The following is a 27,342-nucleotide window of genomic DNA, read 5'->3' as shown; positions in this document are numbered from 1 at the left end:
TTGATCATGGAAAAAACACCTCTTTTTGCCAATTAAACCCTTGACAGACTGTTATTCATTTAAAACCCATCTGTTGTTTTTGTGTCAAAACTCATTCTACACTCAGTAGGCATGTTTGTCAGCATTTTAAATGCTAAAACCTCCTACCCAATTTTCAACCGCATGCTCAACATTGGCTGCAACCGCTTGGTGGCGCCATGGAGCTGTAGCAGCAAGCATCAAAACCGAGTGGGGTCAGAAGCACAAACCTTGGGAAAAGCAGTGCTTTGTCCATATAAGGCTGCGATCCATCCGCTTCCCTCCTGCTCCCTGCTTCCCTCAGACCGTAGGGATATTTACAGACAGCGCCTGCCTTATTAGGAGCTCAGCTTGTCTAGCCTGCAGGACAGCAAGCAGTTCAGTTCTTATATGATGAGATCTAAACTGATGGCATTTGACTGGGCTGCAGACGCCAAGCCTCCCATGTTGTGCATCACTTGCAAATAATTCGTATTGGTAGCTATACATTACGAAGGTGTGTCATTTTCTTTTTCTAATTTTGCGTCCAACGTGAAAAATGCCAAGCTCCCAAAACAACAATGCACTGGAATGTGCAGAGCAAAGTGGTGTGGAGCAGGTGACCACAAATGACGAGGCAACAACATTTCGAAACCAAGTTAGGGGATGGAGAAGTAGTACGTTTGAGGTGCATTTTAATATATTAAAAAACCAATATGTGAAGGAAGACTACCGGTACATGGCATTCCACTTCAAAAAGAGTATACTAAACTAATATTTATACAAATATAATATACGAGGGGCATTCAAAAAGTAATGCACTCAAGTGTATTGCTCGTACAGGATTTTAGCAATCTTGTTTCTATTTGGCACAAACATGATAGGACACACCTTTTTGCGATTGTTATATGTGTTTTTCCTATTTTCAGATTTTGAAAGCTTAAACTAGCTTTCAAAATGGCTGCCCCTCTTGAAGCTTGTCAGAAACAAAGAGCTGTAATCTAAATTCTTGTTGCAGAGGGAGAAACCCATCCGAGGATTCACAACCGTACTGCAAAAAGATGGGTACAGCGATTTAAAAACACTGAAGACCATGAAGAGGTGGGAGAAGTCAGCATAGCCGATGAGCCCCGTAGTGGTCGCCCATCCACCTCTGTCAATCCTGACAACAAAACTTATGCTGATGAGTTAGTTTAAGCTTTAAAAATCTGAAAAGAAAAACACATATAACAATCGCAAAAAGGTGTGTCCTATCATGTTTGTGCCAAATATAAACAATATTGTAAAATCCTGTACGAGCAATGCACTTGAGTGCATTTCTTTTTGAATGCCCTTTGTACATAACCATGCTCTCTTTGAAGAATTTACAATGAAAAACTATGACATTTAGATTTTTATCAAAGATTTAAAAAAATGTTCATAGCTTAATAGGCTTGACAGAACAGCAATTTTTGTCGGCACGTCTGTTATTGCTTTGCAGAGAGTAAAGTGCCATGACCTTGATCGGCGGTCTTTTCATTTAAGGGCTTGGAGTGTGTATGGGGTAACAAAAATAAAAATATACAAGGCAGGTGCATAGGTGGAGAGGTAGGTGGGTTCAAATACTTGTATGAGGTGAAAAAACAGCTTTTGGCTGAATCTTAAAACAAACCAAACCTTTCCTGCTTGATAACATGAGATCAGGACGGCCAGTTAATACAAATGTGAATGTGTGATGCAAATGTGTTCACAAAATACTAAGTAGGAGATTTAAGACCAATTGGCCTTGTGCGTTCAAGGGATGTGCATGAAAGGATTGTGCCTCCTCCAATGCACAGCTGTGGCACAATGTGGACCTTCTGGCTTTTGTGGGACCGGTCAGTTAGGCCAAAACACTTCCTGTGACAAACAGACCCAACAAGGCACGCAAAAGCCACTCCAGCTGTTCGAAAGGCATCACAAGCCAAGTCAACACTCGGTGACCCACTCCTTTGGCTTGGGGCGGGGGTGTGTGTGAATGTGGTAAGATGGAAGGGAGAAGGAGGAGGGTCCCAGCTTTCTGTCTCATCCTCTACTTGGAGAGTTTGCTGATGACACGAATAAGTGCTCCATTCTCATCTTTAAGCCGCTGGTTGTCTGCTCTCAGGTCAACTAGAACCTGGTGGTAAAAATGTCACATTGCTTAGTACACAAAAGGGATATTCAGAATGGATTTCAAATGCATTACTGGTGAACTTAAGTAGACTTGGAAAACTGCTGGTATATTTACAGATCTTAATAAAAAAAAATCAGTCATGAAGCTGCAGCTACGACAGAATGCTGCTGCCAGAGTCCTTACAAATACAAGGGAACAGGACCATATTACACCGGTTATTACATCGTTACACTGGCTTCCAATGAGTCAAAGGATTGACTATAAAACACTACTGCTTGTCTACAAAACACTTAAAGGCCTTGGACCAACATACATGCTTGATTTGTTGGATCCATATGAAGCATCTAGACCCCTAAGGTCATCTGGAAACAGTCTGTCGTATGTTCCAAGAACAAGAACCAAGCAGGATGATGCAGCATTTAGTTACTATGCTCCTCACCTCTGGAACAAGTTACCTTAAGGTCTGAAGTGTGCTCAAACTGTTAGCTCCTTAAAATTGGGGCTAAAAACGCTTTTGTTTACCACAGCATATTCATAACTGTCTATATTTTTTTTTTCAAATTTTAAGCTATTTGCTTTTTATCCATTTTCTGCTTCATTTCGATTTGCAATTTCAATTATTATTCTTTAATTATACTGATGATTTAATGTGATTTTTATGTATGATTTTATTTCCTGTTTAAATCGTCGTTTGATTTAATGTCATTTTTACGAATCATTTTATCTCTGCTCGTGGATCTTCATGTGATGTGAAGCCTTTTCAATTGCCTTGTGTTGAATTGTGGCATACAAATAAAATGTGCTTTGCCAAATTATGCAAATGGTGTCAGAATTACAATTTGTACACCTCACACTTTCTAAAGGGACCAAAAGTAATGGGAAAAATTATAATCATAAACTTTCAGTTTTTAATACTTGGTTTAAAATCCTATGCAGTTACTGACAACCTGAAGTCTGGAACATACAGACGTATTCTTCTTAGCTGATGATCTGACAGGCAGATGACTGCAGCTGTTCTCAGTTCCTGCTTACTCTTCTGACATTTTGTCTTTAGCAAATTTAGATTTTATTAATCCCTCATAGGGGAAATTCAGGCATTGCAGCAGCGCAGACAGTGCACAGTCAAACACACATATAACTAAGAACTATATAAAAAAATTAAATTAAATGCATACTCGATCCTGTTCAGGTCAGGTGACTGACTTTGGCATCGCATAACATTCAACTTCTTTGCATTTGGTTGCTTTCGTAGTACGCTTTAGGTCATTTTTATCTGCCGTCTTATTACTTTTGGTTCTTCAAAAAGTTGCGTGCACATGAAATTTTGGAATTCATACACCAATCTTGTGATCTCCATGTACCTTTAAATCTTTTATTTCAAAATCCATTGCGGTGATAACACCAAATCATTGTTTGAAAATCATGCCCACGATGCTGCTGGATGGCACACGCTAAAGCAAAGCCAACTAGGTGGCAACATGCAGTGTTCACAAGAGCTCACCTTCAGCTCCTCCTCAAGCTCTGCCATCCGCCGCTCCAGCATCCGACGGTCCTATAGTGTCGGGAACACGGACGGAGGAGTGGAAGTAAAGAGGGATCGTGAAAGTTGAGTGTACGCGAGCGAGGGACGTGGTTTAGTGTCAATAGTGAAAGCAGGTAGGCAGGAGTGAAGTGAAGGAATCCACAGAAACACAACAGGTGAGAACAAATTAGGACAGTTTACCTTTCTCTCAAGGTCCAGCAGGGCTGAACAGTCAGTAAAGCGCTCTTGTCTCTGGAACACAACAAAAGTCATAATTAATTCACTCAGTTATAAAATTGTTTATTATGTGATGGATTCTTATGGAATTTCTGTCAGAGAAGGCCCTGAAGTACAACGCTCAGTTTTGTTTACAGGGTAAACACCATTCGCTTCATGCGAGAAAATAAAAATTACAAGTGAGAATCCCAGTGATTGTTGAAAAAAGAAGGAAATAATAGCTAAATGTATTGGCAATCACGTTCAGTTTGGTTTGGAAAAATCTACAATTGGTTCCATCCTACTAAGTGAAGACTTTTATTGATTTAATTCATTAAATACCATGAATAAAAATGTATTTAAGTTTACATAAAAATCAATTTTAAAAAGTCTAGACTAACTTGTTTGTCCCTTTATGTCCCCTCATCTTTTTTTTTTTTTTTTTTAATCACCATGTCTGTGGTTTTTCTCTTTTTTGTGCATCACCTTCATTAACATTTTCATCTTTATTCAATAATCTTTTAAAACACAACTGAGCTTGACCGTGGTTCTATGGTTAGGTCGTACCATAGCTTCAAATGATTTATTCCAACAAATATGCTCTGCTATTAAAATATCAAAATAAATTATAATGGTGTACTGAACAGATTTTCACAAATTAATTTTTATACTGTACTTTTGTTTCAAGTAAACCCATAAAAGTAAGGTAACATGACTTGGTTCATTGAGAGGAGGGGATTAATTCCTCTCACGTTGATTTTTATGGGGGAAAAAAGTTGCAGTTTGGGAATCCATTGGTGTATTCTTATATGTGCCATTAATCACAATCTACATGGCTAAACCTTGTGGTAAAATGCTGAACTTTGAACATATTTAAAATGTTCCTTTTTCTGTTGAAATACCTAACGTTATTAGTGCTTATATGTAGCCAAGAACTATTGTGACATATTAGCGTGCATGTTTTGTGCTTTGGCACCTGCGTTGCCTTTTCTATGTCGTGCATGTTTTGTGCTTTGGCACCTGCGTAGCCTTTTCTAAGTCCATCCTGGTCTGAGTGACAACCCTCTGCGTGTCCTGCAGCTGAGATTGCAGCTGGCCGTTTTCTCTGGTCATATCCTCAAAGAGCTGAGTCCATGAGAAAAGGTGAAGTCATCAATTGAAAAAAAGATAGTAATATAACATAAATAACTTGCGTTCTGACCTTTTTGAAATCCTTGCTCTCAACACCCTCGTTACATTGCACACTGGGCCTGAGTGGACAAGTAAGAGACTATTGTAGCGCTGACAGGAGGCGGAAACATGTCAAAGTATGAGTCATACCTGGAAACCAAGAGCTGGTCTGACTGTAAACAGAGGAGACAGGCCGACAAGTTATGAGTAGCGTCTTTGGTTAAGGGTCTGTGGAGACCACAGATAAATTAAATGCACCTGCAGATCTAGCCGGCTGCCTAAAAATTCTTCCTCTCCGCTGGGATCATTGTCATCAGGCTTGATTGGGATGACACACAGTATTAAAAAAAAAACAAAAAAACTTTCCAGGTGTTTTATCTTTTCCAATCCAAATGAGATCTAAACATACCTCTCCGCTCCTCTGAACCTTCCTCCTGGCTCGAGCTTGTCTTTTCTCCCTGCGCTCCTGGGCCCATCGCTCAGTCTCGCTCTCCCCAGCGCTGGCCTCATTCGCTGGAACAAACCCAGTTGTTTAACACAAGTACTCCAACAGCAAGTTGTGTGGTTAGGCAAGACAAGAGGAACAGTCTACCCCTTCTGTCAGCCGTCTGAGGGCGTGGTGTGCCGGCGGGCTGCGTGAGACCTAGCAGGTCGGACTTCTGTAGGCTGGCTATCCGGGAGCGCCAGCTCACTTCCTGCAGACAAGTTGTCTTTTTGAGGTCAAATGACATAAAAAGCAGCATTAAACGTATGCCGACAACAAGAATGCCAGCTCACCCCTTCTTCTCCCTTCTTAGACTTTGCTTCTCTCTCTTTTTCCTTTTCATCCTCATCCTTCTTTTCTCTCACTTTGTTGTCCTGCCTCATGGTCTTCATTGTCTTCTCAGCTTCTTGCAGATCCGTCAGCGTCACCCCCTTTAAACCAGAGACATTTGTTTAAAGGATTTTCACAAGAACATGTGAAAATGACATTCAGGAGAAAGATGGTTGCTCAAAGAACATAAATGTGCAAATGACAAATTTCTTAGAACTATAATAATGGTCAAATACAGAAAATGACAGTATGCAAGCGCATACTGACCAACGTGGCGTCAGTTACGCCATGTGAATACAGCACATAAACGCTGATACCAGAGGTTGCGCTAGACTTTTTCGTTGTCTGTCATTTTGACTGACAGGGTCATAAAAATCCGGTCATAATCTATTTTTACCCGTCACTTAAATTTTTAAAATGCTAATAATGACATATATTCAATAGTATTTAGTTTTCATTCATCTTTAATTAATATTCTGTCCGAACAAGCTTAACAGAGAATCTACACCGCGCCATCACACATCAAGCAGCTGTGCGTTATTAGCGCCTAGCTTGCCTTAAACACGGCTTTTTAGGAAGGGTCGGACTTGACAAGTCATAAAAAAAAAAAAAGGGTTTGAGGATAAGCCTGAGAATGATCGGTTTTCTCTCTGCTCCATATAAGCAATATTTTAACATTGCTTACAGGGCTGAGAGTCGGGGCAAACTGCTCGTATGTGTGTGTGACATGCACGAACAGTGCGTGCATGCTATCGATCCATATACTTTGAATATAAACCTGTACAGGGATTATTTATGCCTGTTATTTGTGTCCTCTTTTTAATAAGCAAAATATGATATCCCTGGAATGACTGATGAGAGCCAGCATGTGTGATTGTATGGTCATTTGTTTTGATGCCTCTGCGCATGCGGGTCGTCTTGCTCAGCGCATGTCAGACTGCGAATTAGTGCGCAGATATGACAAAAAATCGGATTCGTGCATTAAGACCTGTAGTATGAACGTAGCCATAGGCTTGTTGCTGTTAAAAATAGGACACAAATAACAGGCATATATAATCCCTGTTTAGGCTTATATTCAACGTATATGGATCGATAGCATGCACGCACTGTTCGTGCATGTCACACACATACGGGTAATTTGCCCCGACTCTCGGCCGTGTAAGCAATGTTGAAATATTGCTTATATGGAGCAGAGAGAAAACCGATCATTCTCAGGCTTATCCTCAAACCTATTTTTATTTTTTTTATGACTGTTGTCAAGTCCGACCCTTCCTAAAAAGCCGTGTTCAAGGCAAGCTAGGCGCTAATAACGCACTGCTGCATCGCTACCGTAGCTACCGTACAGTCTCTCGCTTTTTGATGACGTAATTGCTGCATTAAATCCGATTTGCGGGACTGGACAGTACAGACCGCCGCGACAGTCTGGAAAAATGTGGCCCAGATCGGATTTAGACCACATACGAAAGTGACCCAGATCGGATTTGAAATGGTCCCGTTCTATGCGACTTGTCACGTTCAGACCGTCAAGTTAATGCCTCACTTGAGTCGGAAAAACACGAAAAAATCGGATTCGTGCATTAAGACCTGCAGTATGAACGTAGCCTTAGTTCGGACGCTCAGTTGCCTTGACATTTTTCCGAGTAAGGCCAACGACGTCATGCATCAAGAGAGACAATAGCTAATTAATATGCTCACTCGCCACCCTGTGGTCTGGGGTGTGAATTGCAACCTGTCAAAATGACGGATGGACTTCAGTTTTTTCCGTCACAGTTTTAAAAAACCGGTCAACGACGGAAAATATTCGGTTAACGCGACCCCTTGCTGATACACTCAAAACAGGTAAAAAGTGGCTAAAAATGAGGCACACACAGTTTTATAGTTTCTGTATCTGTACAATATGTCTCATCTTTCTCCTTTTTCCACCTGAGACTGAGCCTGTTACTTCCTCAGTTTAATAAAGTATGTGTATAGGCTATTGACAGCGCACAGCGATTAGTCAACGCGTGACAAGTAAGCGGAGCATTCTGAGATATTCATATTTGATTAGCTAAAAAAGTGCTGGCATTTAAAAATGTTTGAAAATGGCTATTTAACCTATTTCCGGGAAATATTGGCTATTCACTATTACACACTGAAAACAATATATTTTGTGTCTTTTCACTTCATTAAACAAGATTCGTTCAACGAGAGGAACTCAATCAAGATCTCTTCTTGCTCTTTAATGCTGGAAGAGCTGCCACACACATCCTGTCAACTATATAAGCATTTATGTACTTGAGTGGAGCGACGAGACTGCCGTGCATGCCGTGAGCGAGCTTTCCTCTGTGCCTCTGCCTCCTCGTCCCGAACTGGTGTCAAGTAGGACCTAAACATAGCGAAAGTCATTTTAATAACCAGACAACGGAGCAGCATGAAGATAGTCTCCCACAGACTTTTGTCCAACTCACTTGCGCCGCTGCTTGGTCTCAGATTCAGGGCCAATTGTGTTCTGAGGGTTGGTGTTGTTGTCCAATGGCAACTGGTCTGTCTTATCAGTCTGTTCCTGAGGAAATCTTTAAAAAACAAAAAAACAAACAAAAAAAAGTTATCAAAATGTCACGAAAGAAATTTCAGGTTTACCCTCATGTAGGTCAACATATTAACTACATGGCTGTCATTGACACCAATAGATGTCAAATCCATTTGAACTTGGAGACCTGGCATTGTTGTTAAGGTCCAAAAGACCCTGAAAAATTGTGGTCCTATAACCACACATGGAAACAAAAACAAAAAAAATCAAAAAACAAAAGAATAAAATTCATTTTTAAAACACCTATTGATGCCTGTTGATATCGCGTCACTTCATGTTGCTTAAGGGGGCATGTGCGGGTCACTTCCTGTTGATTTGGGGGCATTTCAGAGTCACTTCCTGTTGATTTGGGGGCATTTTAGAGTCACTTCCTGTTTGTTACTGGGTGACTTCCTATTTATCTGGGGTCATTTCAGAGTCACTTCACTTACTGTTTTCATCAGGTCACTTATTTATCTGAGGTAATTCCGCGGTCACATCCTGTTGATATCAGGTCACTTCGTGTTGATTTTGAGTCACATGGGGTGGATGTCATCAGGAATGAATTGAAGTCATGGAAATGGATTAAATTATTTTCTGTAAATAAGAAACTAATTAGAAATGAAATCTTGGCCGAACCCTACGTTTTTGGCAAAAACAGCACACAACTGTTGTGACCCTTAGTGTCCTGTATTATTTTTATTTTAAGTATAAATTATGTGAGTTTTGGTATAAATGCTATTGAAAGGGAAAAAAAATGAATATTATATATCGGAGGTGCCCAAATCCGGTCCTCAAGAGCCCCTATCCAGCTTGTTTTCCTTGTCTCCCTCTAACACACCTGAATCAAATTATCAGCTCATCAGCAAACTCTGCAGGTGCCTGAGAATCACTGTAATGACACATTTAATAATTTATTCATTTGTGCATTTATTCATTTAATTTTTGCACTCCTGGTCCACCATACTAGGCCTGACCACAGTAATAAACTAAAGTGCTGTATTTTGTAAGCCAAGGGTGATTCGGGTCCGAATTTCCTGCATGAACGTGTTTTACCAAGTCTAGCATGTCCGTTATTAAACTGTGAGAGAGCTCATGCGGAACCTTAGCAATCGCTGCCATATTGGAAAGGAAAGGGCAAAAGCTTGACTCGAATTCAAACCCGACCTAGTTCACGCCCGCCCACCAGGTTTGATAAGCTAATGACTGATAAAATGATTTCAAGCAGCATAAGAGGAACAAGAGGGCAAGAAATAAAGTGATTTAACTATATATTGAAATAAATAACAAATGTAATATATAAAAATTGAAATATATGCCTAAAAATGGAAATAAATGTTGATATATTGAAATAAACTAAATGTTGAAATAAAAATGTAAATGTTGAAATAATATAAACATTTAAATATAAATTGAACTACATATCTAAAATTGGCATCACTAAAAATATTGAAATAACTAAATGTTGAAAATAAAAATGGAAATAAATGTTGAAATAAAATTAAAAATTGAATAAAAATTTAAATAAATATTGAAATAGAAGCACTTTAATTACACATTTAATAATTTATTTAACTGTGTATTTACTTATTTTTTGCACTCCTGGTCCTCCATAAATAATGATCCTGATTATTTGATTCAGGTGTGTTGGAGAAGGGAGCCATGGAAAACAAGCTAGATAGGCGCTCTCCAGGACTGGACATGGGCCTGTTAAAGATGGTAGCGTTGCAATACAGTGATCTCTCGTTTTTCGCGGAATTGGGGGGAGCTCCCTCGCGAAAATTGAAAACCCGCAAAGTAGAGGCAAATATATATTATATATTTTGTGTTCAATATATTTGTTCAGATTTAACTGCATCGGAAAGATACATTTAAGACATGTTTTTTTCCAAAGTATAATTATTGGGAAAAAAAATAAAAGATTTGTATGTGTATACATGCATATACTGTATCTTAACATTTTTAAATAAAAATTACACATTGGACTCCAGCGGCTCCTTCTTTGACTGACAATGATAATTAAGAAACACCTATGCCAGTGGTCTCCAAACTATTCCACATAGGGCCGCAGTGGGCGCAGGATTTCATTCCAACAAAACAAGACAACACCTATGCACCAATCTGGTGTCTTACAAGTGTAATCAGTTGATTGCAGTCAGGTGCTGCTTGTTTTAGCAGGAACTTCATTTGTTTAACTGTCGGTACTCGATCGGTTGGAACAAAAACCAGGACCCATAGCGGCCCTGAGGACCGCTTTGGAAACCCCTGACCTATGCACTTCGATGAAGATGTAGATGACACAATGCACAGGTGTCAAGGTAGCTTTACACAGTACCTCAAAAATCTGCAAATAAAAAAAACGAACATTTCAAAGCGCGAATTGTGAGGGATCTCTATACAGTCATAGTGGCCATCAATGATTAAGTGCTACTTTTATAGTGTTAAAATATATTAGAATGTCTTTATTCTATCAAAAAAGTCAGTTTTAAATGAACTAACACACACCTCTGTGCCAAAGCGCTGTTGAGGCGAATGAGTCCAGATGTGCTTGTTCCTGTGCTACCCGAGTTGACGCTGGCTTCATCCAGTCTCCTTCCGTAAGATGAGCTGTAAATAAAATCTCTTTGAACGAAATGCAAAGGAAAAAAAAGACAACACAAACAGCGCAAGTAAATAAAGGCCAGACGTCCACAACTGACCTGCGAGGCAAAAAAGGGTTGGAGCTAGTGAGGTCATTCCCTGATTGGCTGTGAAGCCGACGGGTGTAGGATGAGCTTCGGCTCAGCCAACTGACAAGGGCAAGGTCAACAGCGGAACGAAAGCGGTGAGAAAATCATGCTGGTCAATAGTCCAAAAGAGCGTGTGAGCAGAGGTCCACCTGTTTGAGTTGTCAGAGCTACTGTCTGGAATACTGAAGAGTCTCCTTGTTGGTATAGGAGGAACTCTGGCCAGTCTTGGCTCCTGTGAAGAAGAGGGGATGTATTTTTGAAATCAAAAGCATTGTGCATTAAAAAAAAAAAAAAAAAAAAAGTTAATTTTGTACCTTGGTGTCTGTCTCTGAACTAAGACGAGGACTGGAGGCTGAGCGAGTCATCCCGAGGCCAGACTCTTGAGACTTGTTCTGGTCTGGGGTGGAGTCGGACAGTCCGGCCGAGCCCAGAGTCACCGAGCTCCCTGCCTTCCTAAGCGATGTTCTCCATGAGCCTGGAGCCTCGCTGGCAGGGAGTTTGCCTGGTTCCTGTTGTTCAGAAGGAGATAGGATTGTTCCTTTGGTATTTTTGTCTTGCAGCCAAGAAATTGTCATATAAATGGCTGCTCTTTTGACCTTTTTGACTTGATTTGCAGTGGTGCCAGCTGGTATGGAGGTAGGAGGGAGGCTGCTGGTGTTGCGTTTGTTGTTCAAATTGTTTATGATCTCTCGGTTTTTTGCCTTCTCTGCAGAGGTTGCATAAATCTCATGTGAAATCACAAAAGTTAATTGAGACAGTAATTGACACTTCTCAGTCAAAGGCAGTTTCTCTCACCAGACTCTGCATCACTCTCTGATTCGCTCTCATCCTCCGAGCTGGAGCTGCTAGATGCTTTGGGCTGATTTTGCGACTGCGTCCGTGCGGTCTGGCCTTCTTCTTCCTCGTCCTCCACAGGGCTGCTTTGCAGGGCATGTGGTGGGTGCTTCTCCCGCTCATGGAGGCAGATTTTTTCCTTACTGCTCATGCGCGAGATTGAAGTCCTGAAAGTGAGCAGAGACACAGGTGCCACACAGAAAGCTTATCAGTTCCATGTGCAGCCAATAAAAAGGAACACCTACTAATCAACACTTTAGTGTTCAGAAATGTGTGAAACTTAATATTTATAAACCACAAACCAATTTTGCGACCACTTCATTGTCAATAGTTTGTCCTAAAAAAAAGTTTAAAATACCGTGGAAAACTTAAAACTTAATTTTTTGTCAGTTGTTTCTGAAATTAAAATTCTGATTGAAACACTCCAGGCCTTTCAGATAAAATAATTCTAAATTCACTTTCAGAAAATAATATATCTGTGAAAACTCTGATATTGGAACCTCATCTGGTTACACCCTAATCAGCTAATTAACTCAAAACGCCTGCAAAGGTTTCCTGTCTTTCAGTCTGGGTCAATTTGACTGCGTTCAGACTGCATGCATATCTGATTCCCATCGGATTCCTCCTTAAATCTGATTTTTAGGGCTGACTGTTCACACTATTTTTAGCAAATTTCCAAATCCGATCTGAGCCAGTTCAGGTTGGGCCACATTGACACACCTGATAGGTTGCTGTGGCAATGGAGGCATCAGGCAGCAGAGAGTGACGTAATGGACACTCAAATGCCATTTGAGCTGTTCAGCCTGAGAAGCATCTTGTCCATATCTGATATGAAATTGCCTCCCATATGTGATTTCAATAACTCTTGCAAGAATCAGATTTCTACGCTTTATGACTGTTCAGATAACAAAAGAGCTATCCAGTTTTAATCTGGATAGGCTAAAAATCGGGTTGTGGCTGCCTCGCTAAACAAGATGCACAGGGTTGACAGTTCCCTGTTGACAAACAGTATGGAGATGCTGTATAATTTTGGGCAGCCATTATAAATTTGTTCATGTGCAGATATATATTTCTTTTTAATACATTTTTTCTTAAATAAATTAATGCAATTGTTCTTTAAAAAAGTGTCCAGCAAGTGATTTATTTAGCTCGCTGGTTGTTTCCTATCATTTTGATGATTTCCAAAAAAACGTGACTGAGCAGGACAGTTGTAAACCAAAAATTGATTTTAACAGACACTAGTGAGAAATCTACATCTTAAATCGTTCATTTGATGAAACATAAAACTGGCCTTGTTTGTATTTATGTATGCAACAACAGACACTTTGTGGAGGACGTAATGTCAATGAAGGCCTCTACAACAAAGCAAGTTGAACCTGTTCATGAAATATTAGCTGACACAACCAAACCACACAATCACAGAAAAGCACACTCACAGCTGTGGTAAGCATTGGGAACGGTTGATACAGCTTTGTGTGCATGTTCACATGAAATATGATATGATAAATACAGGAAGATCAGGTGCAACATACTACATCACCCATTGTGGAAAAATCCTCTTCAAACATTTGAAACACCAAAACATAAAAAGACTAGTCCTGTAGAGTGGGTAAATGGTAAGATTTACGAACTGTGGGTTTTAACTAAATAAGGTATATCAGAACTCTTTTCTGACTATAACACAGTGAGCTTGTGAAGCTTTTGTAATTGCATAAAACACCATCCTGCTTTATATAGGACAAAAGGCCACTAATTGAATATTATAAAAACCTAGTGAACCTTATATTTAGGTTGAACGTCAACAACAGTTTTCATAAAAGCTACCGTTCACAACTACAGTGCCTTGCAAAAGTATTCGGCCCCCTTGAATCTTGCAACCTTTCGCCACATTTCAGGCTTCAAACATAAAGATATGAAATTTAATTTTTTTGTCAAGAATCAACAACAAGTGGGACACAATCGTGAAGTGGAACAACATTTATTGGATAATTTAAACTTTTTTAACAAATAAAAAACTGAAAAGTGGGGCGTGCAATATTATTCGGCCCCTTTACTTTCAGTGCAGCAAACTCACTCCAGAAGTTCAGTGAGGATCTCTGAATGATCCAATTTTGTCCTAAATGACCGATGATGATAAATAGAATCCACCTGTGTGTAATCAAGTCTCCGTATAAATGCACCTGCTCTGTGATAGTCTCAGGGTTCTGTTTAAAGTGCAGAGAGCATTATGAAAACCAAGGAACACACCAGGCAGGTCCGAGATACTGTTGTGGAGAAGTTTAAAGCCGGATTTGGATACAAAAAGATTTCCCAAGCTTTAAACATCTCAAGGAGCACTGTGCAAGCCATCATATTGAAATGGAAGGAGCATCAGACCACTGCAAATCTACAAAGACCCGGCCGTCCTTCCAAACTTTCTTCTCAAACAAGGAGAAAACTGATCAGAGATGCAGCCAAGAGGCCCATGATCACTCTGGATGAACTGCAGAGATCTACAGCTGAGGTGGGAGAGTCTGTCCATAGGACAACAATCAGTCGTACACTGCACAAATCTGGCCTTTATGGAAGAGTGGCAAGAAGAAAGCCATTTCTCAAAGATATCCATAAAAAGTCTCGTTTAAAGTTTGCCACAAGCCACCTGGGAGACACACCAAACATGTGGAAGAAGGTGCTCTGGTCAGATGAAACCAAAATTGAACTTTTTGGCCACAATGCAAAACGATATGTTTGGCGTAAAAGCAACACAGCTCATCACCCTGAACACACCATCCCCACTGTCAAACATGGTGGTGGCAGCATCATGGTTTGGGCCTGCTTTTCTTCAGCAGGGACAGGGAAGATGGTTAAAATTGACGGGAAGATGGATGCAGCCAAATACAGGAACATTCTGGAAGAAAACCTGTTGGTATCGGCACAAGACCTGAGACTGGGACGGAGATTTATCTTCCAACAGGACAATGATCCAAAACATAAAGCCAAATCTACAATGGAATGGTTCAAAAATAAACGTATCCAGGTGTTAGAATGGCCAAGTCAAGGTCCAGACCTGAATCCAATCGAGAATCTGTGGAAAGAGCTGAAGACTGCTGTTCACAAACACTCTCCATCCAACCCCACTGAGCTCGAGCTGTTTTGCAAGGAAGAATGGGCAAGAATGTCAGTCTCTCCATGTGCAAAACTAATAGAAACATACCCCAAGCGACTTGCAGCTGTAATTGGAGCAAAAGGTGGCGCTACAAAGTATTAACGCAAGGGGGCCGAATAATATTGCACGCCCCACTTTTCAGTTTTTTATTTGTTAAAAAAGTTTAAATTATCCAATAAATTTTGTTCCACTTCACGATTGTGTCCCACTTGTTGTTGATTCTTGACAAAAAATTTAAATTTTATATCTTTATGTTTGAAGCCTGAAATGTGACGAAAGGTTGCAAGGTGCAAGGGGGCCGAATACTTTTGCAAGGCACTGTACAAGGGTCCTTTACAAAATCTTATTTTGTTAGATTGACCAAGCTGCAGGTATCATTTTAATATTCTTCACTCACTGTTTATTAATTAAATATGCTAAAACCAATCTAATGCAGGTCAACCTTTTGTTTTTCTTTTTCTATGTGCCTGTAATCCGTTGCCGTGTCCTGATGTGGGTCATGTTTAATTATGTTTGTAAAATATGCCACAGTACAAAACCCCTCACCCCCACCAGCACCAGCACCAGCACCAACACAAACACACACACACGCACACAAAAATAATGGCTTACAGGCTGGACTTTTGGCACTCCAAAATTACAAAGGAAACGTGGTTTAAGAACAATTTAGTATACGAAGAGTTTAACAAAAAATTCTTCAGCTCCTTCTTGGTTAGGCCCCAGAAATCTCAACTGCATTTTAGTCCATGTGTCATAGTTTCAGGCATGTATTTTTTTGTCCTAAAATTAACTCTAGGTGTGTTTGCAAATAAAGTAAAAACTAATAGACGATATTAGCAAGCCTAAACCTACCACTGTGTCTTGTGCTTTTAAGATACCTAAACAAGTGATTCTAACTTTGACAACAGTGCAAGAGCCAACTGCTAGTAGTGTTTTTGAGGCTTCATGGTCTATTGTTATCCTGTATATCCCGTTCCTTGCTTGCATTTTAAAGTGCCACTTACACTCCCATGACTAAACAAGATACAAATTCCACAATGCAGCGTGAAATTCATGTGGTGTTGTGGGAGGTGGTATTTATTTTCAGCTAGCTGTCCATGGTCAACATAGACAGCAATGTTAACAAAAAGCACAGCGATTTACTAGCAAACACACTGTTATTTGTTCATAAGGTGTGTTTTAACACATTTCCATATTGTACAGCAGGGATGCTCACTGATTTTTGCTCCAAGATCTACTTTTCGAAGAGACAAACTCCAGCGAGATACCTTAACAGTCTTTAACCAAAATATGTTAGATAGACTTCACTATCAATAGCGTATTGCACAAATGCTATTTTTAGACCGTGACGTCGCCATCGTAACGTGGAAGTGGGACCTCATTGACACGCCCTCGCATACAATCAATGTTATTTCAGCTTGTTTTCAATGGTGATCTTTCAAAAAACAAAATGCCGATCGAACATTGCTACTATGTAACTTGTAGAAACAACTCTAGACATAACGACGTATGAAGGATGTTTTCTTTATACGTTTCCCGAAACCAAAAACTCGGAGGAAAAAATGTGAAGATTGAATCAACGCGCGGACGTCCAACAGACCAGTTTAACGCCAGCAAGGTGAAGTCATTCACCTTCATATGCCGTAAACATTTTGTCGGGGGCCACGGACCTACAGATGACAATCCCCAAGTGACTAAAAGAGCTAAGTGAACGGGGAGGACTGTTAATACAGAGGAGATTGCAAAGGTACGGAGACACACACACGTATAAAATTATATGGCCTCCTACAGAGTTACTTGTAGGTGGTACTACAGCTTTGACTTTATATATCGCAACGATCATGTAGGCCTATTTTTCTAATATACGGATATTTTAAAAAATTTGCCATGTTTTAGCCGGATTAACCTTTTCTGTTGTAAAGAAACAACCTTAATAAAGGGGAAGTGTAAATAAATTATTGAAAAATAATGAAAAAATTTAAAAGTGTTCGTTGTCTGTCACTCACTACACCAAAATAGCAATGTCAATTACCCCCAAGAACAGTCAGATACGTAAGACAACCAGAGGATATGATATATATGAAAGACGGGGCAGATGGTGATAAATGATAGATTGTCGAAACAGGAGAATGTCATTGTCAGTGGCGTAAGGCAATTACACAAGAAAAAGGTGTCGATAAATAAGTTACCTCTGGATAAGCTCAGCTCTTTTTCCCTTCTTTTTTAACCCTCCACACTAAAGCCATCTCTAACTGAACATTTGCATGATCTTCCACATCTTTACCAGTTAACTTGGTACCAGGGACATCATTTACGGACAGAAATGGTAGGTTTAGCTCTCAACACGGTTTTCCCTTTTTTAAAAAATTTTTTATTTATCCCGACCTACTGTCACGGACCCTTTTAGTGTCTCCCTTTTCGCGATCGCATGTTTTTTTTGTGTGATCAATAAACACTTTTACGCAATCCCTATGTTATTGTTTACTGCTTGCTGTCTGAAGTGAGCCGCGTTTTTCAATTCCGTAGTCAAGCCAGCCAAACTATCTTTTCAGTTGCGTTTCCATTTCAGGTTTTACTGCACAGACAGACAACGCATTTGGGTTGCGATTGCATTTGCTGTTTTGCTGCTTGTTTTGTGCTCATCACTTTTCCACTCTGGTTCAAATTGGAAGGGCAGAACCGACGACATGTTTATGTAGCTAACAAGTGACACTGTGGAAGTAAGGCAGCGCTGCCCAGTGAAGTCACCGTCCAGACTGCATTTTGGCGTCAACTACTACTGGTTAAACTAATTTTTCTTAATTTTATAAAAACGAAAATATAAAGAGGGGTTTGAATATCAAATTATTTTAACCTATTCTAACATTTATCTTTTAAGAACTACAAGTATTTCTTTCTATGGTTCCCTTTAAGACAAACGCAGATATAATAAGGTGAACAACATTGATCTGGTTTCAACAAACGTATTAAAGTCTGAAGAATATTAATACAAATGTTTGCAATTTTAATGATTATAGTTGTAATTTGCAGTAGCTTTGAGTTAATTTAGGAGCAATTATCGATAAAGGGAGAATTTTTCATATACCTTTTGTCATCTCATTTCTTGTGCATTTGAATATACTCTTGTTGTGAATGATCATACTTGGGAGAAAGGCATGACGATTTAGGTTTGTGCTTGCACAAAGGCACAACAATAAGTCAAAAGTCATTGGCACTGACCTGCGTGTGCGCACTGGTACTGTGGAGATTTGCAGGTTGGTCTCGATGACAGGAGTCTGTTTCTCTTTCTCGGTGCGTAACTGAACAGGAATATAAACATTCATAAACACAGAGGATATTCAGAGCTCTTGCATTATCAGTCATATCAAGTTCATCTGCCAGAATAAGAGTTGTCGCCTGCGTGCGGGCACACTTACAGCATTCTGTTTCTTCTGTAGCTCCTCTAGTGTCTCCACTAGGTTCTCATCGGCAACATCTAAAGGTGTTTGGCCCTACAAGGACATTCATAGTGCAGCGCAGGCTCTAAGTAAATGCTTCGAGGGTCACGCGACTAACAGCGAGGATGGTTGTCAGCAGCTCACCACATTGTTGACAGCATTCATATTGCACATGTGGTCCGCCAGAAGCGTGCACACCTCCTCCTGCCCCCAGTGAGCTGCCGCGTGCAGAGGTGACCAACCGTCAACGTCCTGGCTGTCCACATCCACCCCACATTGTAACAGGACTCTGGTCCATGTGAAACAAAGACAGAATGAAAAACTCAGAGGGACAGACAAGGTTTTGATCCATGCGAACAAATCCTCACTTTAAAACTTCAATGTATCCCTTAGCTGCTGCTACATGCAGAGCTGTTGCATTCGTGTTTGGGTGAGGTGTCAAAGTGCCACCACCTTCTTGCATTGCCTTGGCATCCTGAAGCATGACCCTCTCCTCCTCCTTTCGGGCCTGGTCCACATCAATTCCTGTAAGGCGAACATGGACATACTAGTTCAAGCAATGACTTAATACAGAATGTAGTAGAATTGTACAATAAAACCACAATTTCACAGTTTCGCTTACCATTCATGTTTTTTTTTTTTTTTTTTTTTTTTATAAATGCATATGCAGAGGTTGTGTTTTAAGCTCTGGTAATTATGGTGCCCAGAGGGAAGATTGTTTATACGGTGTTGTATTTAAGGTCACCCGAGTCACTTCACACAAAACCAGTCTAATTATTTAAGTTCAGAGCAGCAGGACCAGGGGACTGCTATTATATCCTTACAAGATTTTGGAAAATGCTCACCTCGCAGTGGCATAGCTAAATAACAATTTGACAACAGTCTTCCTAGCGGTCTTAATTTCCTTTTATTGGCTCAAAGCAGAAGTCAAACATGCAAGGCCAGTTCATAAAAACTGAGCTAGTGTGGCCACAATTATGATACGGATATTATATGAATACCTATTTGGCAATTGTCAATCAAAATAAAACAAAAATCAAAGATTTATAAAAGGGACAGGTTTGTTTGTTTTTTTCCCCAAACAAGTCGTATTCTGGATCTTATTCAATTTCTGCAGGAGTACCTCAAGCTGTAAATATTCTACCTAAAATTTAAAAAAGTGCACCATCTATCTTCTACTTTTGTTCAATTCAAATGACAAAAAAAAGAGACATTTCTGGTTCACGGATCCATACAAATATGATCAGATTTATAAATGCATGTATTCAACTAATTTTCAAGCTAGTACATCAACCCACCACTGAGATAGCAATATTGTCAATAAATTTTGTGATTGTCTGCAATAACTATAAGTTTGGTTTTACATCAGTTTAAACATATGGTAATTAGAGATGGACTGATTATCGGCCGGGCTGATTATCTAAGGCGATATTTGGAAATTTGACGTATATCGGTATCAGCCCTATTTTTTATTATTATTTTTTTTTAATACGACCGGTCGAGATGAAAAAAATCCATTTAAACTGGGCGATTTCGGCTCAGATGCAGCCGTGCCTCTATCTCCTGCACTAGTATTCACCATACCCTGATTGGTTAAATGGTAATAGTAAATGGAGTTAGACTTTTATTGCGCCTTTCCACCTTTTAAAGGCCTTCAAAGCACTTCATACTATAACCTCATTTACCTACTGGTCACGCAGAGCCAGGGTCAACGTGGGGTTTAGTATCTTGCTCAAGGATACTTAGACGAGGTAATCAGGGTGGAAAATCGAACCCACAACCTCTGGTTTGGGGAACGACTACTCTACCACTGAACCATGCCACCCCCCAAGCGGCAGAGGCATGTCCTCACACACTCTAGTGAGTGAGAGGAAAAGTTTTCTTGTGGGAGAAGCTCCAGACAGAAAACACTTGTCAAAAAAATCTATTTTTTAACGCCCATTTTTATAATTTTACTGCAAATGAATATCGGCTCCAAAAACCAGTTATCGGCCTTTCTGACTACTCATACTCGGTATTGGTCCTAAAAAAACCTATATTGGTCGATCCCTAATGGTAATATATCCACACATCACCTTGCTTTTTGATTTCAGCTTTCAACAATCTCTTCATGGGGTCCTCTGTGGCCTTGTCTAGAGGAAGTTCCCCTTCGCTGTTTACTGCTCCAACGTGGGCTCCGTGCTCTATCAAGTACCTTCAAAAAACCCCAATCCAACAAGTCAACAATTAGTGCAACTCACCAGAACTAATTGCCTGTAAAAGGAATCAAGCCTGACGCATCGAGTGTTAAAGTCTCAATGACTCACTTGGCGATCTGGATGTAGCCACAAGACGCTGCGGCATGCAGGGGGGTCCAGCCCTCGTTGTCGCCCGTGTTGACGTTGCTCCCACTCTCCACCAAAAACTGAACCATTTCTGCGTTCTCATCGATACAGGCCTGCCGGAGAACATAAGAATGCAGGACATTGCAATACACTGCTGTGTGTGTTCCTCAGGAGGATATTTCGGTTTGTTTTTAGAAGAACCTTAATTAAGCCCAGCTCTAAGAATCATCTCAAACAGAAAACATAAACAATGAGTGTCTGTTGGTTTGTTGTGTCTATTTCCTGCGTAGTGGGCTGCTAAAAGCCCTCGAGTATGTTGAAAAAACAGAATGTCGCCTGAGTGAAAGCACAAATCTATCATTTTTCCTGAGGACATCGGAATAGAGAACTTCATACAATGATACAATGATCTGTTGCGTTCATTTTCACTTGTAATTGTTATTAGAAAGCCAGCTAGGGCAACTATGTTTGTATGTATGGTTGTAGGACTAACATTAATGATTAAAAAAAACTGCCGAAGTTACAATTTAATTGATTAGAATGAATTGTCTCAGCATCTGTGAAATGACTGATGCAATTCCTTTTTGCCACGTAACATTCTGTCCACATTTCAAAAAACTGAGTCATGTAGCAATGGCGACAATCCATTAAGTCTGGCCTCAGCAATTGGCAGACTTAGGTTTTATTTGACTCCATGTGTTGTCAGCACTCAGAGCATGAGGCAAGAACCCAACATGTGTTTAGAGCAGCATTGCCTCCTACCCATCTTTTTAATTTGTCATTATTTTACCAGAGGTTTGTAGGAATTCGCTACATTTCATCATTATAATTAAGTATCTTTCAGACTAAATTGTACTCATCATCATCATCATCATCAACAGTGCAATTGTAATTTGAATACTTACTTTTTTTTCTTGATTAGAGTTTTACACCGTCCTGTTCAACTCATGACTTTTTATCTACAGGTATTTATTAATGCTTGCACGATCTATTTTGTTTTGTCCCTTATTTCACATGACTGTTTTACCAATCTAACAAACCTACTAGTAACATTAGACTTAACTGCAACTAAAAAACAGAGCCAGGAAGTAGCAGGACTGCACATTTGGTTTGCAGCAGCAAAGTATGACACAGTGGCATGCGCTTTTGTGAGAAATTGGCAGGATTTTTAAAATTTACTTTACAACTAGGCTTCAGCTCACCCATGACCCAAGTAAGGATATACAAAACAAAACCATGCACTATGAAATAGAGCCAGCTATTCAACCACAGCAACAAAAAAGAACTGCATTTCCTCAGACCTAATTGATATTAGTTTTGATGATAAATAATAGGGCAACACAAAAAGTTGATATTGAAATTCAATGCCAAATACTTAAAATGATCAAAATATTTTTTCAGGCATAATATATAATCATAAATCTGCCAAGGTATTGAGAATCGGTATCAACAGATCCTCAAAACCTAAATGTGGCAATGGTTTTGGTCTTTGTGGAGTTTACGAAAAAATATGAAATGGGCAATTTAAACGCCTCTAAAATGCAGCAAAACAATTTCAGCAAAAAAACATAAGTACACACTCTTTTCTCTCCAATGGTTCGGTGGAGAATCGAACCCACAATCTCTGGGTAGGGGAACGACTACTCTACCACTGAGCTTCGCCACCACATCATATGAATAAAATAAAACCTTTACCAGTATATGGATTTCTTAAATCTCTTATTTTTTTCTCTTCTATGTAAATGTCTGGAGCATATCCCTGACAATAAATGGGGGTTCAATGTACGGCTGTATTTCAGCAAGTTAACATTCTTTTGTTTGTTGTGCTCCTTTTATTACCTCATAACATTAGGGTTCATTACTTTTGCGCACAGAGGATCTTCAATATATTTTTTTAACATCATGTCTGATATCCACTTATAATGTCTCTCTGAATCACATTTGGGTCCCTACCAATCAGTAGAGATTGAGAATCACTGGTCTATAATACAACATACAATGGGGCAAGTAAGTATTTAGTCAACCACCAATTGTGCAAGTTCTTCTGCTTGAAAAGATTAGAGAGGCCTATAATTGTCAACGTGGATAAACCTCAACCATGAAAGACAGAATGTGGGAAAAAAAAAACAGAAAAACACATTTTTTGATTTTTAAAGAATTTATTTATAAATTAGAGTGGAAAATAAGTATTTGGTCACCTACAAACGAGCAAGATTTCTGGCTCTCAAAGAGGTCTAACTTCTTCTAACCAGGTCTAACGAGGCTCCACTCGTTACCTGTATTAATGGCACCTGTTTTAACTCATTATCGGTATAAAAGACACCTGTCCACAACTTCAGTCAGTCCCACTCCAAACTCCACTATGGCTAAGACCAAAAACGCTGTCGAAGGGCACCAGAGACAAAATTGTAGACCTGCACCAGGCTGGGAAGACTGAATCTGCAATAGGTAAAACGCTTGGTGTAAAGAAATCAACTGTTGGAGCAATTATTAGAAAATGGGAAGACATACAAGACCACTGATAATCTCCTTTGATCTGGGGCTCCATGCAAGATCTCACCCCGTGGCGTCAAAATTATAACAAGAACGGTGAGCAAAAATCCCAGAACCACACGTGGGGACCTAGTGAATGACCTACAGAGAGCTGGGACCACAGTAACAAAGGCTACTATCAGTAACACAATGCGCCGCCAGGGACTCAAATCCTGCACTGCGAGACGTTTCCATCTGCTGAAGCCAGTACACGTCCACGCCCGTCAGCAGTTTGCTAGAGATCATTTGGATGAACCAGAAGAGGACTCGGAGAATGTGTTATGGTCAGATGAAACCAAAATAGAACTTTTTGGTAGAAACGCAGGTTCTCGTGTTTGGAGGAGAAAGAATACTGAATTGCATCCAAAGAACACCATACCCACTGTGAAACATGGGGGGGTGGAAACATCATGCTTTGGGGCTGTTTTTCTGCAAAGGGACCAGGACGACTGATCTGTGTAAAGGAAAGAATGAATGGGGCCATGGATCGAGAGATTTTGAGTGAAAATCTCCTTCCATCAGCAAGGGCATTGAAGATGAGATGTGGCTGGGTCTTTCAGCATGACAATGATCCCATACACACAGCCAGGGGAACAAAGGAGTGGCCTCGGAAGAAGCATTTCAAGGTCCTGGAGGGGCCTTTCCAGTCTCCAGATCTCAACTCCATAGAAAATCTGTGGAGGGAGTTGAAAGTCCGTGTTGCCCAACGAGACCCCCAAAACATCACTGCTCTAGAGGATATCTGCATGGAGGAGTGAGCCAAAATACCAGCAACAGTGTGTGAAAAGCTTGTGAAGAGTGACAGAAAACGTTTGGCCTCCATTATTACCAACAAAGGGTAGATAACAAAGTATTGAGATGAACTTTTGGTATTGACGAAATACTTATTTTCCACCATGATTTGCAAATAAATTATTTAAAAATCAAACAATGTGATTTTCTGTTTTTATCCCCACATTCTGTCTCTCATGGTTGAGGTTTACCCATGTTGACAATTACAGGCCTCTCTAATATTTTCAAGTGGGAGAACTTGCAAAATTAGTTGTTGACTAAATATGTATTTGCCCCACTGTAAGCAGTGTTGCTCTTTAACAGCTTCCCACAACAGCCAGACTGAATTTTGTCCATCGGTACATCTTAAGCCACCAAAAAGGCTTTGCTTTTGGGCTAAATCACAAAGCCATTCCAAGTCTCCTTCCTCTAATCAAGCCTGCCAGTTAGGGGTATTGAATAAAAGAGATGAGGCAGCCGAGTGAGTAATCGGACTTGATGAATGAACAGAGGGCACTTGTGGCACTCTTGTATGTTACAAGGGGGGCAAAGCACAGGCTCCCAGCAGACTCCTTGCTTTGCTCTTCAAGTGACTCATTGTGGAACGCGCCTGGACAACAGCAACTCCTGCTGTTGGAGAAAACTTTTCCATTTCCTCATCTTGAACTCTCAAAAGTCCCCTCTATGGGGAATTGGTGAGTTGGGGAGAAGGCGGAGGAGGGGTGGCAGAGAAAAGAGAAATGGCGGAGACATAAAGGTCTTTGGATGGAGGGGACGGAAAGTTTGCAGTGCAGCGACTATATTTAATAGCGGTTGCTCGGCAACTGATGAGCAACATTCGGAGAAAGGGATGGAGTAGAACAGAGGGACCACACTGGGTGACGCGTGTGAATCAACCAAAAAGGGGCACGTTTGCAGAATATTGTTGGCACACTGCATCTGCGCCATACAAGTCAAACAGGAGGTGGGAACACCACTTTTAACTCTGAGCATGACATCATTGGAAGCAGACAGGCCAACAAATGTGGGGCCACAACAATCTTTTCAGAGTGTGCAGACACTTAAATAGCAGTTTTACAGCTAAATCAATGCCGGTGTGGAGACTGTAGAAGTTGAACGGTGTGTTTATGACATGCATTGTCGTAAAATTGGAGACAGAGGATTACTGAGGACTTGTGTGACAGTGAGAATTTCCTGAAGAAAAGAGATAAAAAATAACAAAGAAGCATGCGCGTTACCAGTTTAAAATCCACATATTGCTGAAAGTAAATAATCATGTTTCATTACCACTGGCAACAAGATCCAATCCTAGCCGCTCAAATGGGGTTGACGTCCATCACTGTCAATGGCAATTAATGACTTAAATAGACACATTATAATTCCCAAATAGAGTAGGATATTATCCATTTTTACTTGATGGATCACCCATTAAAAAAAAAAAAAAAAAAAAAATTCGTTGGTCTACATCACTGACACTGACTTCTCTATTGTAAAAATATATGCTTTGGCTCAAAACACTGCAATAGAGTGCAAAAGAAGAAATTTCTCCCATCTGATGATAAACCTCAATTAGGAACTTGTCACGTCCAAAAAGTGCAGGACTACCTCTTGTTTGCTATAAATGTTTCGTTTAACGCGTCAACGTGTGACAAAGTGTTCAAGCGAGACACTTATGGCGCTCTTAATGACGAGGCTATTTTTTAAACACAACCCAAAAGAGAAAAAAAGTGATGGGGCGCAAGTTTAAGCGCCACTAGCGGCTAACGGAAATGTTTCGATTAGCTGTATGTACACCACCCGCCCGAATGCGCGCTTGAATTGTTCATTAAATGTATTGGTAAAAAGTTTCGAGGGTGAGTCGACTGACCTGGTGGAGCGCTGTCAGTCCGTCTACGTTGGCGTGGTTGATGTCAGCTCCTTGGCGGAGAAGCGCTGCCACCTCCTCCCGGTCCCCGGCGGAGCAGGCGGCCATAAACACGGCTCCCTGAGCAAAGCGGACCCTCGCCCGCCGAGTCCCCGAACTGTTGCTGGCGCCTCGTGCTTCGGAGTCCGTCTGGTCCGTCTCCGAGCCCAGCCAGCGTTGCAGTTGATCCTGTCGTCGCTGTTTGGCAGCTTCGGACCGGGACTGGTCAGTAGCCGCCATCTTCTCTCGTCTGTCCCGGACCGAATCAGCTCATGGTGCGGTAGAGGTTGCTTGGATGGGCTTGGATCGGGAGCCTCTCCAGGGGTGCGCCCCCTGGTGGAGAAAAACTCCAAATGAAACTCCTCAAAGTGTGGAGACCGCGGCAGTCAAGTGATGCGTTCAAGTCTACTCGGAAATCTAGTGATTCCGCATCTGTGTATGATTACCAAGGGGACGTTGAAAAAAGGGGAAAAAATGTTGTTCAAGTGTGTATACTCTGTAATTGGTTGCTCAATTAAAAATTACACAATCACATTCAAACTCAAGTTGAATGGGATGTTCTACCAACGAAAATGCCTCGAATCACCCTAAGCGAATTCTTTCTTTTCGAGTAAGATGTTTCTTTATGAATTTTTAATTTGCTTTCCACATAATCATCAAAGTTTAGTGCCTACACAAACTGCTGTTTGGAATTCCCTCCAAATTGTCTAGTGTATTCCCTCAAGACACGAAAAGTTAAAGATGTATCCATTTATTTTTACTGCAATTAATCAAACTATTTACATTATCTGAGACCTAAATGGTTTTCTATCTCGTAGACATTAAAACAAAACAAAAAACATACTGTTCATCGAATCAAACAGTGTAGGAAAAAGAAAACAGCAGGATTAGCTATATGTGACAGTAAAGGATAGATCGTCCACCTGTTGGCACTTTGGGCTAATCAGCCCAGGATACCAATCGGCATGTAGACCCCTCCTATATAAGGAGGAATCTATCTTGAACTCTTCAATTGCTCTATGGTCAGGTGTTGAGGTCTTCGCACTTCCTCACTTTCGCTCCTGTCAGCCGCCAATCGGGTAAATTCGCATGGCTGTGGACTGTTAATCTTGTGCTAAAACACACCGATCGCTTCACGCATTGTCGTGACTACCCGCAAAAGCAAATCTTCAGCTGTCGTCGGCACAAATGTGTCACACCTGGCACTTTACTTTGTGGCGAGTTAGGAAAGGAGTTGGAGGAGCACACTAAATTTCCGGCTATTCC

At 40.5% G+C, this 27,342-nt stretch overlaps 1 protein-coding gene across 3 annotated transcripts; it reads right to left on the bottom strand.

The window, feature by feature from the left end:
- Nucleotides 1–339: 339 nt before the first annotated feature.
- Nucleotides 340–27,342, bottom strand: zmp:0000001167 (protein phosphatase 1 regulatory subunit 12A). 3 transcript variants are annotated; one of them, XM_057837556.1, is made up of 26 exons: nt 27,000–27,341; nt 26,041–26,409; nt 20,853–20,983; nt 20,622–20,740; nt 18,915–19,071; nt 18,691–18,835; nt 18,526–18,600; nt 18,329–18,408; nt 11,926–12,131; nt 11,727–11,836; nt 11,445–11,639; nt 11,280–11,362; nt 11,101–11,190; nt 10,907–11,008; nt 8,301–8,405; nt 8,128–8,218; nt 5,817–5,954; nt 5,632–5,734; nt 5,449–5,552; nt 5,298–5,357; nt 5,190–5,212; nt 5,071–5,119; nt 4,890–4,994; nt 3,855–3,905; nt 3,633–3,683; nt 342–2,134 (listed from the first exon to the last, which is right to left on the bottom strand). In XM_057837556.1, the coding sequence occupies exons 2-26, from the start codon at nt 26,314–26,316 to the stop codon at nt 2,048–2,050; spliced, it is 2,736 nt and encodes a 911-aa protein (XP_057693539.1). In that variant the 5' UTR covers nt 26,317–26,409; nt 27,000–27,341; the 3' UTR covers nt 342–2,047. The 3 variants fall into 3 exon arrangements, with proteins under 3 accessions (XP_057693542.1, XP_057693539.1, XP_057693541.1); XM_057837558.1 differs by having other exon boundaries at nt 26,921–27,016; XM_057837559.1 differs by lacking the exon at nt 3,633–3,683 and having other exon boundaries at nt 340–2,134; nt 27,000–27,342.

Source organism: Corythoichthys intestinalis, chromosome 5 (assembly GCF_030265065.1).
Source record: "Corythoichthys intestinalis isolate RoL2023-P3 chromosome 5, ASM3026506v1, whole genome shotgun sequence".
Lineage (NCBI taxonomy): Eukaryota > Metazoa > Chordata > Actinopteri > Syngnathiformes > Syngnathidae > Corythoichthys > Corythoichthys intestinalis.
The sequence above is the reverse complement of the archived record's forward strand: the minus strand, read 5'-3'. Positions and strand labels throughout refer to the sequence as shown.